The sequence below is a fragment of the Nesoenas mayeri genome (genome assembly GCF_963082525.1).
Source record: "Nesoenas mayeri genome assembly, chromosome: 25".
NCBI classification, from domain to species: Eukaryota; Metazoa; Chordata; class Aves; order Columbiformes; family Columbidae; genus Nesoenas; species Nesoenas mayeri.
The window spans coordinates 5,449,677-5,464,975 of record NC_137549.1 but is presented as its reverse complement, the minus strand read 5'-3'; the positions used below and the strand labels follow the sequence as shown (position 1 = coordinate 5,464,975).

Genomic DNA, 15,299 nt, shown 5'->3' with positions numbered 1-15,299 from the left:
CCGGCACCGGCGGCTCTGCCGGGGGCTGGATCGGTGCCAAGAGGGAAGCGGGAAGGAGCCCTCCCCGCCGAGCCGACCGCGCTGCCGCTCGCCGCTCCAGCCCGGGAAACTTGAGGGTTTGTTTTTGCAAAAGCTGCTAAAATTGGATGCACTTGGGAATGCGGAGGGGAGGGAAGGGGAAAAAAAGCCGAGCGGGCCCGGCCTCGGCGCTCCTGCGGTCGGGGTCAGGGTGCCAGCGCTGTCCTGGCGCCCGCTGCCGCGGGGCACGGCGGGCTGGGAGTGGCCGTGCCGTGACCCGTCCTGCATGGGTGTGCCGGGGCTGAGCCCGGGCACAACTCGGTGCAGCCGTGGTCCCGATGGCCCCCCCGGGGCTGCAGGACACAAAGTGCCCAGAGGCGCTGGAGGGTGATGGGGAAGGGGGGGGTGATGAGGTTGGGGGGGGTCACCCCCAAAGCGCAGCTGCCCATGGTGGGGGCGCAGCCCGGCCGGCGGAAATCCCACTGCATTCCCCGCATTCCCCAAAACTCCGGCTGCACTGAGCGCCCCGGGGGGGAAGAAGCTCCTGGTGCAGGTCACGTACACCCCCTGGGTTGGGACAGGTGGGGACGGTCCCCAGCGGTGGCTCGTCACTGCTGTCCCTGGTAATTAAACCCCCATAATGAGGGGGATGCTCCCACAACCCTTCCCCGGTGCATTCGAGGGTTTCGGGCTATGAGGGGGCTGTGACGGCACTGGGGACACCCCAGTGACCCAAGGGACCCTGCAGCCACCCATGGACCCCGGCAGCTGCCCGTGTCCCCATGGGCTGGGTGACAGAGGAGGTCACACCAGATCTGTCCCCAAAAGTGGGTTGGTGACAGGTTGCAGGGGACACGGCATGGGGGGGTCAAGCCATGGATGGGGACAAGTCCCCTGGCGTGGAACCGACTCCCGGCACACACCCCCAACCCAAACCCTGCTGGGGGGTCACTGTCCCCATCGCCCCGTGTCCCCAGGCAGACGCGGACCCCGGGGATGAGCCACCAAGCGCTTTATTCCCGGGGGGGTCACAGGGCCACCACGCACTCGGTGCCGGGATACTCGGGGGGGTTGAGCTCAAACTTCTTCTGCACGTCGTAGGGCAGGAAGCGCCCGGCCACGAAGTGCTGGCGGCCCAGGAAGCGCCGGGCACACTCCTTGGGGGCCGCCAGGGACACCAGGACATCGGGGCTGATCCCACCGCTGCCCCCGACCTCCGCATCCCACCCTGAAACAGACACGGGGTGGGGTCAGGGGGGGTCCCCGGGTGATGCCCTGGGAGGGGGTGGGGAGGGATGGGGAGGATGGGGAGGGCACATGGAGGATGGGGTGCACGTCACCCCCAGCATCGTTGCCCAACACGTGTCCCCCCCCGGCATCGCCACCCCGTGCGGCTCCGGCCGCGTTCTGGCACCGGCGCGGGGTTTTTTTGGTGAGGATTCACCAGCGGCCGTGCCGAGGGCTCCTGTTTGCTCCTGTGGGCGCGGGGGGGGGACGCGGCGGGGGGGTGTGATGGCATTTCCAGGCCTGGCCACCAGACACCCGGGTGTTTTCAAATTACATCATGTCTCAGTTCGGGGAGTTTGTTATTTACCGTGGATGCCCTGAAACGCAGCCGTGGGGAGCGGCCGCCAGCTCGGGGGACGCTGCCAGGCTGGGGGGGCCGTGGGGGGGTCCCCGGGGGTGTCCCCACCCTGCGATGGCACGGCGGGGGCTCCCCGGTCACGCAGGCACCGAGCCCAGGGTGATGATGCACCGGGCAGGGTGACAAGTCCGTGGTGTGGGGACACGGGGCGGGGGGGGCGCAGGGTGCCGGGGGGGTGCTGAGCGCGGGGGGGACCTGAGGGCACGTCCAGGCTGACGATGGGGATGCGCAGGAGCTTGAGGGTGGCCAGGATGGCGGCGCAGGGCTCCCTCCCCTCGGGCGCCTCCGCCTCGGCGCCCAGCACCGCGTCCACCACTGCGTTGTAGGCGTCGTTGATCAGCTGCACCTGGGGGGGACACACGGTGGGCAGCGGGGTCCCCCGGCCACCACCCCCCCCCAATATGGGAGCCCCACGTGGGGATCCCGTCTTCCTGCCGCAATAAATTCACCCGGTGGTTACTGCCAACAAAATGTGTCCTCCCAACAAGCCAAAGCGGGGGGGACGGGCAGCGCCCGGCACGCCGAGACGCGCGGCCCCGGCCCGGGCAGCGATTTCGGGTCACATTCCTCCCGCCGAGCGCGGCGCGTCCAACAACAACAGAGCCGGTGGCTGGCGGGGCCGCTGGATTTCATGGCATCCCCGGGCTCCCAGCAGAGCCGCAGGCAGCGGGGGCGGGAGCGAATCGAGCGAAAAACCCACAAGAATAATAAACTCAAGCACGACGTGCAGCGAGCGCGGCGCGGGGACTCACCTCGGTGGGGAGGTAGGACAGGAAGGGGATGTCCATCTTCTCACACTGCGTGGTGAAATCGCGGTACAGGGGGTCCGGGGAGCGTTTAGGGTAGAAGATGGTGGGTTCGTAGTCCTGCGAGGTGGAGACGCGGTGTTGGAACTCGGCGCCGTGCGGGGATGAAGAGGAGGAGGAGGAAGGTACCTACAAAGATGCGCAGGTGCCGGGCGCACACCAGCCCGATGGCGCCGTTCTGCGCCGGCCCGCACACCACCAGCACCGTGGGCTGCTTCCGCGGCAGCGACGGCAGCGGGAAGGCCTGTGGAGAGGACACAGGGACACGGTGACACCACCCAGCCCCGTCCTCCCACCTCAGGCCTGGGGGTGGCAACCAGAGCCAGGGACATGGGGACCACGGCTTGGGGGACAAAGGGACCCATGATGGTGCCCAAGGTGGGATGGGGATGAGACCCATGGCAGGGTGGGGCATGTGATGGGATGGGGATGATGGATGATGCCCACAGTGGGACTGGGATGTCAAAGGTGGGATGGGGATGGCACCCATGGCAGGGTGGGGCATGTGATGGGATGGGGACGATGCTCACAGTGGGATTGGGATGTCAAAGGTGGGATGGGGATGGCACCCTTGGCAAGATGGGGTGTGTGATGGCACGGGGACAACACCCATGGTGGGATGGAGATGGCACCCACAGCAGGATGTGGATGGCACCCAGGGCAGGACCGGGCAAGTAGTGAGATGGGGATGGTGCCCACGGTGGGCTGGGGGTGACACCCAAGGCAGCAGGAGGACGATGTCCAGGCCATTGCCGGTGCCCGGTGGGCCGGGGCTCCCCGCCAGCCCGCAGGGAGGCGGCCGCACGCTCCGCATACCAGCAGCCGGCGAAAGGACGTTTGTGTTTATCCCTTGACGGATTCTTTCCTGCTCACGGAACCTGGCTCCTGGTCCCGTCCGAGCGCCAGAGCCCTGAGCGGCACAGCCCGCGCACAGCCGGACACAGCCCGGCCCGGCCCTGGCGCCGGGGCTGCGGGGACGTGCGGGAGGGGACGGTGCTGGGACCCCGGCTGGGTGGGGGGATGCCTGAGCTGGGGCTGTGGATGCTCTGCCTGCTCAGGTACGTGAGGAAGAGGAGGATGCTCAGCCCCATGAGGAGGATGCTCATCTCCATTCTCCCCTATTCGGGCCAGGGATGTTGTGACATTGGGGTTCCCTGGAGGGGTGGGACCAACCACAGGATCCAGAGATGCTTCAACACCCAAATGTTTCCCCTCCTCAGGCGACTCCCCTGCTAGTGAAGAGGGGACAGAGCGTAGCGCAGACACCTCCCATGGAAAAGCTGAGCGGGGCGGGCGCGGAGGCACAAAGGCGCCCTTGATGCTGCACCTCGCTCGCCCAGAATGCCCAGAGCCGCTGCTGCCTCCTCCTCCTCCTCCTCCTCCTCCTCCTCACATCCAGCAGGAGCACTCAGGTTTCCAGCAGGAGGGCAGCAGTGATGGGCACGGGGGGTTCCCCAGCCCCGCTGGCCCCTCACCTTGGTGACAGCCATGGCGCAGGCGTGTCCCCAGATCTCGATCAGCTGCTGCCGCCCGAACCGATAATCCTCCAGCAGCTCCTTCTCGATGGCCGCTGCCTCTGCCTTGCTGCGGGGGGAGCAGACGGCAGTGAGGATGGGGACATCCCCCCCACCCCTGGAACCCGCCCCTCGGGACCCCCATCCACCTCCAGAGTGTGGGGCGGGGGACGCTTGGGGACACGGGGCTGGGGGTTCACGGGGCTCAGGGCGGGCACAGCCAGCGGCTTGGGGCTGGGGACGCGCATGGCCCGACCCCATGGGCTGGGGGCTGCGTTTGGTGCAGGGAATGGCCCTGGCAGCGTCCCCGGGCTCGTGGGGATCGGGGCTGTTACATAAAACCGAACAATGCTGTGGTTGTTCCTTCGCTGCCGAGCCCAGAAGTTGGCAGGGCCGGGGAGCCTCCAAATTGGATCATAATTGCTCACATCTGTTGGCTTCACCTGCGCCGCGCAGGGAACAGCGTGTGCCGGGGCCTGCGAGACGCGGCCGCGCGGGTGATGGATGGGACCGCGACATCTGGCCCCCAGGAGAGGATGGAGCCGGACCCCGGTGCTCCAGGGGTGAAAACCCGCCGCCCCGTGCGGGATTCGGGGTTCCCCAGCCCCGGCCACACTCCTGGTTTGGGTGTTCCTCTACCCCCTGTGTATCCCGGTAGATCCCGCGACCCGCAGTGACAGACCCCAGGAAAGCCTCATCCCGTCCTTTTCCATCCATTCCCTCCTGTCCCCGTCCCCGTCCCCAGGTGGTTGGTGCCCTCTAGCGAGTCCCAGCCCGGCCCCACCGCAGGGTCCCAGTGGGCAAATAGGGGGAAAACGGGGCTAAATCCGGCCCCCGGTCCCCCCTTCCGCGCCGGGGTGGTGGAGCCGAGCGGGCTCCGGTGCAGCTGTGTTGTTGGTCACCCAACAACGGGCACGTTCCTGGCTCCGACAAAACCCCCGGGGAGAACATTGTCCGTAATCGCTGCTGGCAGCGGAACCTGGTCCACAGCCCGGGCTGGCGCCCGCCGGCCTGGCAGCGTCCCCAGGGAGGGGGGACACATGGCGGGGCTCCCTGGGGCTGGCTCGCTGCCCACCCGGGGAGCAGCGTCCCCCCCCAAGTGCTCCGGGGTGCACGATCGCTACCAGCGCTCCCCGCTCCCCCCGGGCTTTGCTGTAGGGGCTGGAGGTGCAGTGGGGGAGAAATGCTGCCCTGTCCCCTGCTGGGGGGGGATACCGGCAGAGCCCAGGGAGACCCAGTTCATCCCAGTTACTGGTGCGTTCTGGAGGGAACGGTCAATGACCGGGGCTGCTGGTGCCCCAAAGGAATCAGAGACCTTGTGGGGCATGGGAGGGAGAGGAGCCGATGGACGAGGGGCTCAGAGTCCCCCCCCGTGTCCCCTTCCGCATCCCAGCCCTGGAGTGGGACATCTCGGGCTCTGCATCCCAGTTCCTTGTCCCATCTCTGCTTCCCAGCTCCACATCCCACTTCTGTATCCCGGGTCCACATCCCTGCTCCGTATCCCGGGTCCACATCCCGGTTCTGTATCCCGGGTCCACATCCCGGTTCCGTATCCCGGCTCCACATCCCGGTTCCCTGCTCCCCCTCTGATCCCACCTCCATATCCCAGTTTTGTACCCTGGGTCCATATTCCAATTCCACATCCCAGTTCAACATCCCAGCTCCCCATCCCAAATCTGCACCCCAGGTCCCCATCCCGGCGCCCCCCGCTCGTCCCTCCCGGCACCGCTCGGCTGCGGGACCCCCCCGCCCGCACCGGGGGGGACCACGGAGGCACCAGCCCCCCCCCCGGGACCCGGGACCCCCCCGGCGGGTCCCCTCGCTCCGCTTCCCGCGCGTCTGCCGGCGACATCCCCGCCGCAGCCATGGAGACCCGGGATGCAGTTGCTCTGGCAACCGAGACTATTTGGGTACCAGCCCCCCCCTCCCGCCGCGGCTCGGGGGTGCGAGAAGCCGGGGTGGGACTGTCCCGGGGGACACGCGTGGGGACAGCGCGGGGCTGGAGGAGTCGCCGTGTCCCCACCCGGAGGAGCATCAGGGAGGGCAGGAGCTGCGCCGAGGGGGGTCCCCCGGGGGGTCCCGTCCCAGCACCGGGGCCGCGGGACCCCCCAGCGCCCTCTCGGAGTGGCCACCCGGCCCGGGGCTCACTGGGGTCCCCATGACCTCCCTGCAGAGCAGCCGTGGGGGGCACCGGCTGGAGGGTCCCGGGTGTGCCGGGTGTGAACCCCCCACTGCGGGCACACGGTGGGACCCCAGTACCCCCATCCCAGTGCTCCCAGTGCACGGTCCGTGGGTGTCCCGGGGGGTCCCGCACTCACCTGAGGTAGCGGGGGGGCTCCCGGGCGGGGCGGGGCGCGGAGCTCATCCCGAGCGGCGGGACGGGCGGCGGAGCCCTCGGGAGCGGCGACGGCAGCGCGGACCCCCCGGCGCTCGGCGGTGCCGCCCGGGGGAGGCGGCTCCGGCTGTCCCCGCCCCTCCCCGAACCCCCCCCGCTTCCCCCTCCGCGGGAGCATCGCCCCCCGCACCGGGATGAGCGCACGAGCAGCAGGAGCGGCAGAAATACCGTTCGCGACCCCCCCTCGACCCGCCGGCAGCTGCTCCCGCAGCCCGCCCAGGGAGCACCCGCCCTCCCCCGAGCAACAGGAGCGTGTCAGAGCCCCCAAACCGGCACTTTTCACCCCCCAAGCCACATCTGCAGCATCAGCGACTGCAGAGCCCATAGGGCTGCCCCCCCACCCCGAGCCCCCAACCTGACCCTGAGGGACACGTCCCCACTGCAGAGGACACACAGGGCTGGGGGTGCGGGTTGCCAGCCCCTCTCAGGCACCTTCGGCAGCTGCAGTGACCAGCCCTCCCAGTCGCAGTCCCTTCATCCCCCCCCCAGCAATCCAGGGCTCTGGGACCAAAACCCAGGACCCCCCCGGGTGGGGACAAACAGCAGCCACCCCAGAGTGGCCAAATTTCCTGTGGGGGGATACAGAGTCGCACAAAACCAGACACAAAACCACGTCCAACGGTGCAGATCCGAGTTTTAATGGCAGAGGATGGAACAGGCACCACCCGGCAGCCCCCCCCACGGTGCCAGGGGACACAGGTGGCCCGGGGGGGTCACAGAGGGTCGCTCAGACGTAGTACTGCAGCCCAAACTTCTCGTTGTCTATCTCGCTCTGGGGACGCAGGTAGTAAAGCTCGTCCAGCGTTGGGGGGACCCAGCGGTCGGTGTGGAACAGGGACTCACCCACCTGAGGGGGGAGATTTTTTAGGGGGAGGGGGTGGGGAAAACACACACAATGGGCGCAGCCACCTCCCGGTGACCAGTGTCCCCAGGTGATGATGGTCCAGGGGGCTGCGCTGAGTTGTGAAGCTCATTCCCCACCCCGGGGCTTGGAAGAGGCAAAATAACTACTGCTGGCAGTTCAAACTTAAATATTATATAAGTATTATATAGTATCTACAATATTCTGGGGTGCCACGTAGATATTAATGCAGGCAGATAACTGTTCTTTCAGTGTTATAATTATATATCCATGCTTGTTCTACTGCGGTCACCTTTAGTAACCCTGCTTAGAAATGGATGTTTAGGGTGACTTTTCCCCCAAGGAGAAATTTGCAGCTGTGATTTCAAGAACAATTTTTCACTACCAAGAAGCATTAAGAATAATTTAGTAAGAACAGAAGCTTCCTGTGGGAAGTTCATTTTAGTGCCTGGTTTGGAAAACCATCCTGAAAAATGATATATGCAAATTATGTAGAATATTTAGTAGAAATAAGGAATATTCTTAATGCTGTGTAATTGTATCGAGAAGCTTTAGTTCCTCACATTGTATGTCTCAGCTCCTACCTGGTTTTGCTATGAGCTGGTGTAAATTAATGACAATGGCTTAGCCCTGGGGGGAATGAGCTTCACAACCCAGCGCGGCCCCCCTGGGCTCTTGGTGCCTGGGGGGCTCCGAGCCCCTCGGAGCTTCCCCGAGATCCCACACAGACCCAACCCCGGTTGGTTCCCACCCCGGGAGTCACAAACCTTCCAACCAGGAACGTCCTTCATGATTTTGGCCTCTTCATCCAGGTTCTGCCGCAGCAGCCGGAGGGTCCTGCGGGATGGGGGGGGGGCTGAGTCCGGGGATGCTGAGATCAGCGGGGACCCCCCGGAACCCCCACCCCCGGTACCTGCGATCCGCCTCCGCCTGCAGCAGCGGCATCAGCGCGATCCGCGCCTCCAGGTCCTCGATGAGCAGCCGCCTGTGGCGGGACCAGGGGGGACAGAGATCAGCGGGGGCACCGGGGAGGGAACCGGAGAGGGGGGAACCGCAGGGGATGGAACCGGAGGGGAGGGGGAAGCAGAGTGGAGGGAAAGCGGAGAGGGGGGAAAGCGGAGGGGACGGGGGAAGCAGTGGGGGGGTGGAACCGGAGATGGAGGGGGAACCAGAGAGAGTGGGAAGCGGAGGGAACGGAACCGGAGGGAACGGGGAAGTGGAGATGGGGAGGAACTGGATGGGATGGAACCGGAGGGGATGGGGGAAGCAGTGGGGGGGTGGAACCGGAGATGGGGGGGGAACCAGAGACAGGGGGGAAGCAGAGGGAACGGAACCGGAGGGGACGGAACCGGAGGGGACGGGGGAAGCGGAGAGGGGGGAAAGTGGAGGGGACGGAACCGGAGGGGACAGGGGAAGCGGAGATGGGGGGAACCAGAGACAGGGAGGAAGTGGATGGGACGGAACCGGAGGGGATGGGGGAAGCAGTGGGGGGGTGGAACCGGAGATGGGGGGGGAATCAGAGACAGGGGGGAAGCGGAGGGGACGGAACCGGAGGGGATGGAACCGGAGATGGGGGGGGAACCAGAGACAGGGGGGAAGCGGAGGGGACGGAACCGGAGCGCAGTCCCGGGAGGAGAACGCGGTGCCGGGAGCCCCGGGCAGGAGCGCAGGGGGCCCCAGGGGGCCCCGGGGCGCCCCGGGCAGCGGACGCGGCGGAAGAACCGGGGAGGGACCGGGACGCGATGGGGGCGGCACCTGCGCTCCCGGTTCCACTTGACGATGGTGTAGTAGCCCAGCAGGAGGCTCCCGATGCCCAGCGCGAACAGGCTGTAACCTGCGGGGAAACGGGGCCGGTCACGGCGGCACCGGAGACACCGGCGGGGGACGCGGAGCGTGACCGGGCGGAAGCGGAGCGGCCCCGGGCTCCCCCCGCGCACCTGAGAGGCCGCGGCGCGGGAGGTGCCGCTTGTAGTCGATGGGCCCGTACCCGCCCGGCGGGGCCATGTCCTGCTTCACCTTCGGCGCCGCCATCCCGCCGGCGCGTCACTTCCGCCGCGCTCGCGCACCACGTGACAAGCGCCTCCGCCGGCCGCGCCTTAAAGGGGCAACGCAGCGGTGGGGCCCACCCACCCACCCACCTCTCCACGCCGGTCCCGGGGCTGCTCGGGAGCGACCGAGCGAGCGGGGGTGTCGCCGAGCACACGGGCAGGGGGACAACGGGGGCGCCCACTGCGCCCCGCGCATTATCCTGCACCCCTGGGTGCTAAGACCCTGCATGCACAGTATCAGGGCACATCACCCTCACCCCCTGCACCCCCTTACCGGGCGCTGGAGCTACGGGGTGGGGAATGAGAAGGGGGGGTGCAGCCTCCAGCTGTGTGCACCAAAACCTGTGCACCCACTTGCAAATAAGCACCAAAAATTGTGCAGCCACTGGCAAAGGTGCACCGAAAATCGTGCACCCACTTTCATGTATGCATCAAAAAATCACACACCCACCGTCAAGCGCACACCAAGAAGGATGCAGCAAAAAGCAAGCGTGCATCTGCTTGCAAATAAGCACCAAAAATCGTGCAGCCACTGGCAAATATGCGCTAAAAATCGTGCACTGTCAAGCGCACACCAAGAGGGATGCAGCAAAAAGCAAGCGTGCATCTGCTTGCAAATAAGCACCGAAACTGATGCACCCAGCACGGTTCTCCCTGCACCTCCCGGCTTTGCAAACCCCCCCCAAGATCAAGGTCACTCGTCTTAATCTCTAATCAGCGGCCGTAATCCCTCGGCTGCCACGGGGAATTAATAACTTTGCAGATGGTGATGCTAGGGCAGCGCTGGGGACGCAGGGACAGAACGTTACTGGTGCCACACAAAGAGCTGCCCCGGGTTGGGGTCCCACCAGATCCCCCAAGATCCCCCGGACCCCGAGATCCCCAGAGCGCGGTGCTGAGTGTCACCAAACTGAATTACTTCTGTATCGACACATCAGATGTTTTTGTACCAAAACAGCTCGCATTTCTGCACAAAAAGGCTTCCTGGGCCACGCAGCAATTAAACAGCGTGGAGGAAAATGAAGGAGCTTGAATTGAACCGTCCCCCCAACTCGCATATTCAGAAATTAAAGAGATTTTTTTTCCAAATCTAAAAGGTCAAAAGAAACTTGTGAATGACCCCAAAAACTCACATTCTCCCCACGGCCGCTGAGCGTCAAACACGTGAAAGATCTGTGAACAGAGCGGAGGGTGCAGGTCGGACTCACCCTTCTCCTCCTCCTCAGCCCCAAAAGGGAGTTTTATGACTGCAAACCCAGTTTTTGCTGCTTTCTCATGGGGTGTTTCGGGCAGGACGAGGCTCCGGGAGGATCTGGGGTTCCCAGTTTGGCCCAGTGACGACCAGTTGGTGTCGCAGACAGACGGACATCCAGGGCTCCATCCCGAGCTCCGTCGTGGTCTCGCCCTCGATGATGCAAACGCCGCACGTGGGAACCTGAGCTGCAAAACGTGAAAATAACGTTAAAATTACATCTTTTCTCCTCGTCCCTTCACCCCGAGCATCCTCACCCCACACGCTCCCAGCGAGAGGCAGACGCGGCTGTTTGTCCATTGCTTTATTGCCATTCGGATACTAAACCCCCCCCCCCCAATACAATGTAGTTACCGACTGCAGCTTCTGCCCCCGCTGAGACCATCGGCTTTTAGTGGGATTTCTTTTTCTTTTAATTTTTAAAGGTTTTATTACCAAAGATTTAGAGTCACAATAAATTCAAGTGACAAAAGCACACCCTGCGCTGGCGGATCGTCCTGTGATGCTCCCGTGGTAGGCAGATGATTATAAATCCTTTATTTCCCCCCGCTTTGTTTTATAAAAAGCACAATGCAAGTGATTCCCCTAAACGCGATATACAGTGTAACTCTGCCATATATATGCATCATACATATATATATATATATTTCTATATTTATTATTCTTTCTCCTTCCGAAAGGAGAAAGCAAGAGATGAGCCGGATGGGGTTTGTGATGAGACCCACGCAGCTCGATGCCCCATTTTCCATCTTCTGATTAATTTAGTTTCAATTTCCTTAGCAAGCAAAGAAATAAATTGCCAACTAGGTGGGAGAATTCAAAGGGCTCCCTATACCCATTGAATTCTATAGGAAAAACACCCATGACCAACCGAGAAACCCCCCAAAACAAACATGCACCAACTAGAAAAGAACAACCCCAAAGGGTCTCAAAATTGAGATTACCCGAGTGTCCCGCACTGTCCGGCTGCAACGGCTCATATAGAAGTACCTGAAATAGCAAACTAGAGCTTGGCCAACTCAACCGCGCTGCAAGAGATTCAACCAGAAATCAAATGGATAATAAACGAGGCAATTAAAAACCAAAACAAACCACACAAGCTCCCAAACGGCAACACGGGTTTCAAATGAAAATCCGGGGTTTATTTCACAAGTCGCTAAAATCTAAAGTACAATAATAAGTCATTTGTCGTTATTACTGTTATAAAATCCGGCCGCGGCGAAGGTGTCCGGGGGGTCTATGGCTTGTGGGGCTGTGGGACCCTCTCCCCAGGAGAGGGACGCGGTGACGGCGGCTCGTGGAGGGTTGGGGACCCGGCTGCTGCGGCCGGGACGGCGCCCAGCGGGTCGTTCTGCTGGGGAAGCTTGAAATCGATTTACTTTGCATTATTTTGGGGCAGCTCCATGGCAGAACCAAAGCCCTGGGGGAGGCAGGAACCGCAGACGTGGCAGAAATAAACCCAAAGGTTCGTTCTTCAACCTCCCTCCTTCACCATCCCCAAACGGCTGAACCTTTAGGGCGCAACGCTATTGGGAATATTCCAACTAACGGAGCTTTTCTGTTTTCTCGCTGTTTTGGCTGCAGGAAGGGGAAGAGATTTGTGTGTCTCAACATCCACTCAACCCCACGTGGTACCCGAAACCAGTTCCACAACTCAACCCAACACGCGGTTTTGGCTCCAAGCGAAGCAGCAATTTTTGTCACTTAACACACGTAACCACTGAATTATCTCCCTGCTGCATTGATCTGAAATTGCAGGAGCACATATGCAAGAAATACACCCTGGGATTTAACTGCTCCACAGGTTAAAACGATGTCAAAACCAGTTTGAGCGCCCAATATCCGTGTGGTATTTTCCACTCGCTTGCAACATTCAAAATAATTCTACCCCAATACTTAATATCTGTGGGGTTTTACTGCACCTTAATGGGAGCAGATTGCGGAGCAAGAGTTGTAGGACAGTATATAAGTACTTATCGTTGATTCTGAATCTTCAAATAAGTTTCCTCTATCATTTTAAGGCTCGTTTTAAGTCTCTGCTCCGTATTGTGCCGAAAAGTTCGCGCGCTGCTGTACTGAACTGGGGGACCCAAAAAGGTTTTGACGTCGCTGTGAGAAAAGGCGAATCAGGCTGGGAATTAATGGTGAAGTTGTCCAGGCTTCCCAAAAAGGTATATGGAATTTTCCTTGGAGTTTTGCTCGTTTTTCAACCCAATGTGCTCTCCCAGGTGATGAACAGCGCTGGCCATGGGGGTCCATGGGGAGACAGTGCAGGAAACAAAACGGAACAGAAAATGATCCCCCACACGGGTAAGAAACTCAAACTTGTCATAATATTTCCAAGTGCAAAATAAAGCGCACTCCGTGTCTCCAAAATATCCCAGAACCAAAGGAAACATGAAAACCTCAAACCCGTTCTTCTCATCCCATTGCGCTCTTCATGTACATGTGCGACACAAACCAAAACCAACGTGAATTGGAATTCTAGGGCTTTATACAGCAACAAAGACCGTTCGTGCAGAACTGGGGTTTCTATCCTACCCAATGGTTCCCAAAGGATCTAAATCCTGATTTTCACCAACAGAAGAGGGGCTAAAATGAACACCTTTCCTTTTTCGCTATGCAAGAGTTTAGGCTGATGGGGGAACAGCCCAGGACAGGTGTCGGTTTAATGGTTGATCTAACAGCAACTAAGAAAATAGATTCAGCATCGACTCAATAATAACCCCTCTCCCCCTTTCTTTTATATATATAGATATATATATATAATTTTGCAAATAATTCTTATCAGCACTACTTCCAGTGCTGGGATGCAACCTAAGTAGTAAGGCATGTATTTCTGCCGCTTGAATTCAACTTTAATTCGGGAGAAGCACAGGGAAGGTGGCAAGAGAATAGAAAAGAAACCAAACTGGACCTGGTGGATTTGCCTTTGACCTGTGGAATCCCCAAAACATCTACTAAACCCACGGGGGTGCCTGTTCGTAAAGCAGGATTAGCTATGAGAAAATGGAACAGTGGGGAGAGGAGCATGCGTGGGGCGCCTGGAAGAACGGAGCTGGGGGGAGGTGGCGGTTCTGTCCCCAAAATGTGTCACGGTCCGCAGGCCACCGGCCGCAATGGGCAGAGAAGGAGCCTCCTGGTCCTGTGCTCCATGCACTTGCCCTTTGTGACTGCATGCAGCTCCTGCTCTGACTGCATGCAGCTCCCGGGCTGACTGATTGCATGCAGCTCCTGCTCTGTTTGCTTGCAGCTCCCGGGCTGACTGCATGCAGCTTCTGCAATTCCTTGTTTATTGATTTTTTTTTTTTTTTTTGGAGTAAAATTGCTCAAAACAACAACAACATCAACGAAAAACCAACCCCAACCCTCCAAAAAGAAAATGATCCAAACCAGTTTCACTTTGAAGTCTCTGGGAACGTCTGAAAAGCCCAACTGCTCTTCGCTGGATTAGAAAGACGGAACGAAGCTGTTTGTCTATTCAGTAAATTAAGATTTGTTTTTAGACTACCAACAGTTCAAAGTCTATTCGGAACAGAATCCAACAGAGGTGAGAGGCTCCCGTGCTGCGTCCCACCTACCGGTTTTGGTGGCAGCCAGTCTCTTAGAACAGAAAAAGAACCCAAAAAAACCCAACAAAACAAAACCAAACATACTCGAGGGGAATTTTGAGTCTGCGCTTATTTATCGTTAGCTCATCATGAGAAGATTTGGGAACGTTATAATGCGTGGAGCGCCCTCCCGGCTGGAGGAGGAGCGGGGAAGGGAAGCGAACGTCAACTCGGCATCTGAAATCCGCTCTCCTCGAACCGATGTCTACGCGGGATGCGAACCAACACCACGGGAGTTATTAATAAAGAAACCGAAGGCAGAGTCGCTCAGTCCTCCTTTTGTGCTGGTGACAAAGAAAAACAATAATCCAAACTAAATACATAAAGCCAAAAAAATAAGAAGAATTCTTCCCCTTCCCTGCCAGCCGTCACCATCAGTTCAGCATCGAGAACCGAAGGAGCTCCGAGTCTTTCCCAGCCCCGGGGTGGCGTTGGCTCGCGCGGGGACAGCGGCACGCGATGGGATGAGGGGTGGTCGTCTCGCATCCTAGGAAGCCTGGGGCGTATCCAGCTGGGATTATTGAAGCAGGTTCCGCTGTCGGGTGGTATCAAAAGGATGGCGAACGGGCAGGTTTCCCTCCGGGCCGCTCCGCTGCATTATTTCCACGTGGCAGACTGTGGGATGGACCTGGGGGGGATCATATCCAGGAGATACTCGCGCTGGCGGTCGACGGCCGAAGAGGACTTGTGCACGGCTAGGCTGGGGTTAACGAAGGGTAAAGCCCCGCCTAGGGAGAGAGAAAAGGGACAACAAGCGTCATAGAGACAAAACGGCAGCAAAAGTCACGCTGGTGGCACCTCACCCATGTGGGAATGGATCATTGTGGGCCACCTTCAGAAGATGGAATTTTCCAAAAATCACCTGAATAGGAGCAAGATTTTGTGCCAGAAAGTAAGATCTGAGCAGGCTAGAGCTCTATGCAATTCAATTATGTTCTGAATGATAAATTAAGCTGTCAGGAATAAAAATAAAAAGAAGTTCATTTGATAGCGGGCAAGAAAGTAGATCAGAAAAGGGCTGGTTGCTACAGTGTTCCCTCCCTGGAGATCCCGATTACCGTTTAAGAAAACAAAATGACTCTTCTCAAGTCATGTTCTTATATATATATGTATACATATAAAAAATTAAGATTAGAATTTATGACTTC

At 60.0% G+C, this 15,299-nt stretch overlaps 3 protein-coding genes across 5 annotated transcripts in view; all 3 read right to left on the bottom strand.

The window, feature by feature from the left end:
* Positions 1 to 1,046: 1,046 nt before the first annotated feature.
* Positions 1,047 to 6,348, bottom strand: YJEFN3 (YjeF N-terminal domain containing 3; the record flags this gene model as incomplete). The annotated part of the gene is made up of 6 exons (XM_080359514.1): positions 1,047 to 1,246; positions 1,859 to 2,009; positions 2,416 to 2,529; positions 2,603 to 2,713; positions 3,945 to 4,053; positions 6,302 to 6,348. The coding sequence occupies 6 exons, from the start codon at positions 6,346 to 6,348 to the stop codon at positions 1,047 to 1,049; spliced, it is 732 nt and encodes a 243-aa protein (XP_080215640.1).
* Positions 6,349 to 6,995: 647 nt separating this feature from the next.
* On the bottom strand, positions 6,996 to 9,301 carry NDUFA13 (NADH:ubiquinone oxidoreductase subunit A13). Its single transcript, XM_080359494.1, has 5 exons — positions 9,178 to 9,301; positions 8,996 to 9,074; positions 8,154 to 8,225; positions 8,008 to 8,077; positions 6,996 to 7,225 (listed from the first exon to the last, which is right to left on the bottom strand). Exons 1-5 carry the CDS (start codon positions 9,269 to 9,271, stop codon positions 7,106 to 7,108), a joined length of 435 nt encoding a protein of 144 aa, XP_080215620.1. The 5' UTR covers positions 9,272 to 9,301; the 3' UTR covers positions 6,996 to 7,105.
* Positions 9,302 to 11,218: 1,917 nt separating this feature from the next.
* GATAD2A (GATA zinc finger domain containing 2A) overlaps positions 11,219 to 15,299 on the bottom strand; it is a 40,543-nt gene continuing 36,462 nt past the window's right edge. For 2 of the 3 annotated variants that reach the window (XM_080359464.1, XM_080359465.1), the window contains one exon: positions 11,587 to 14,879. In XM_080359464.1, the coding sequence (XP_080215590.1) occupies positions 14,749 to 14,879 (131 nt within the window). In that variant the 3' untranslated portion in view covers positions 11,587 to 14,748. The other variant, XR_013923318.1, reaches the window with a different exon arrangement.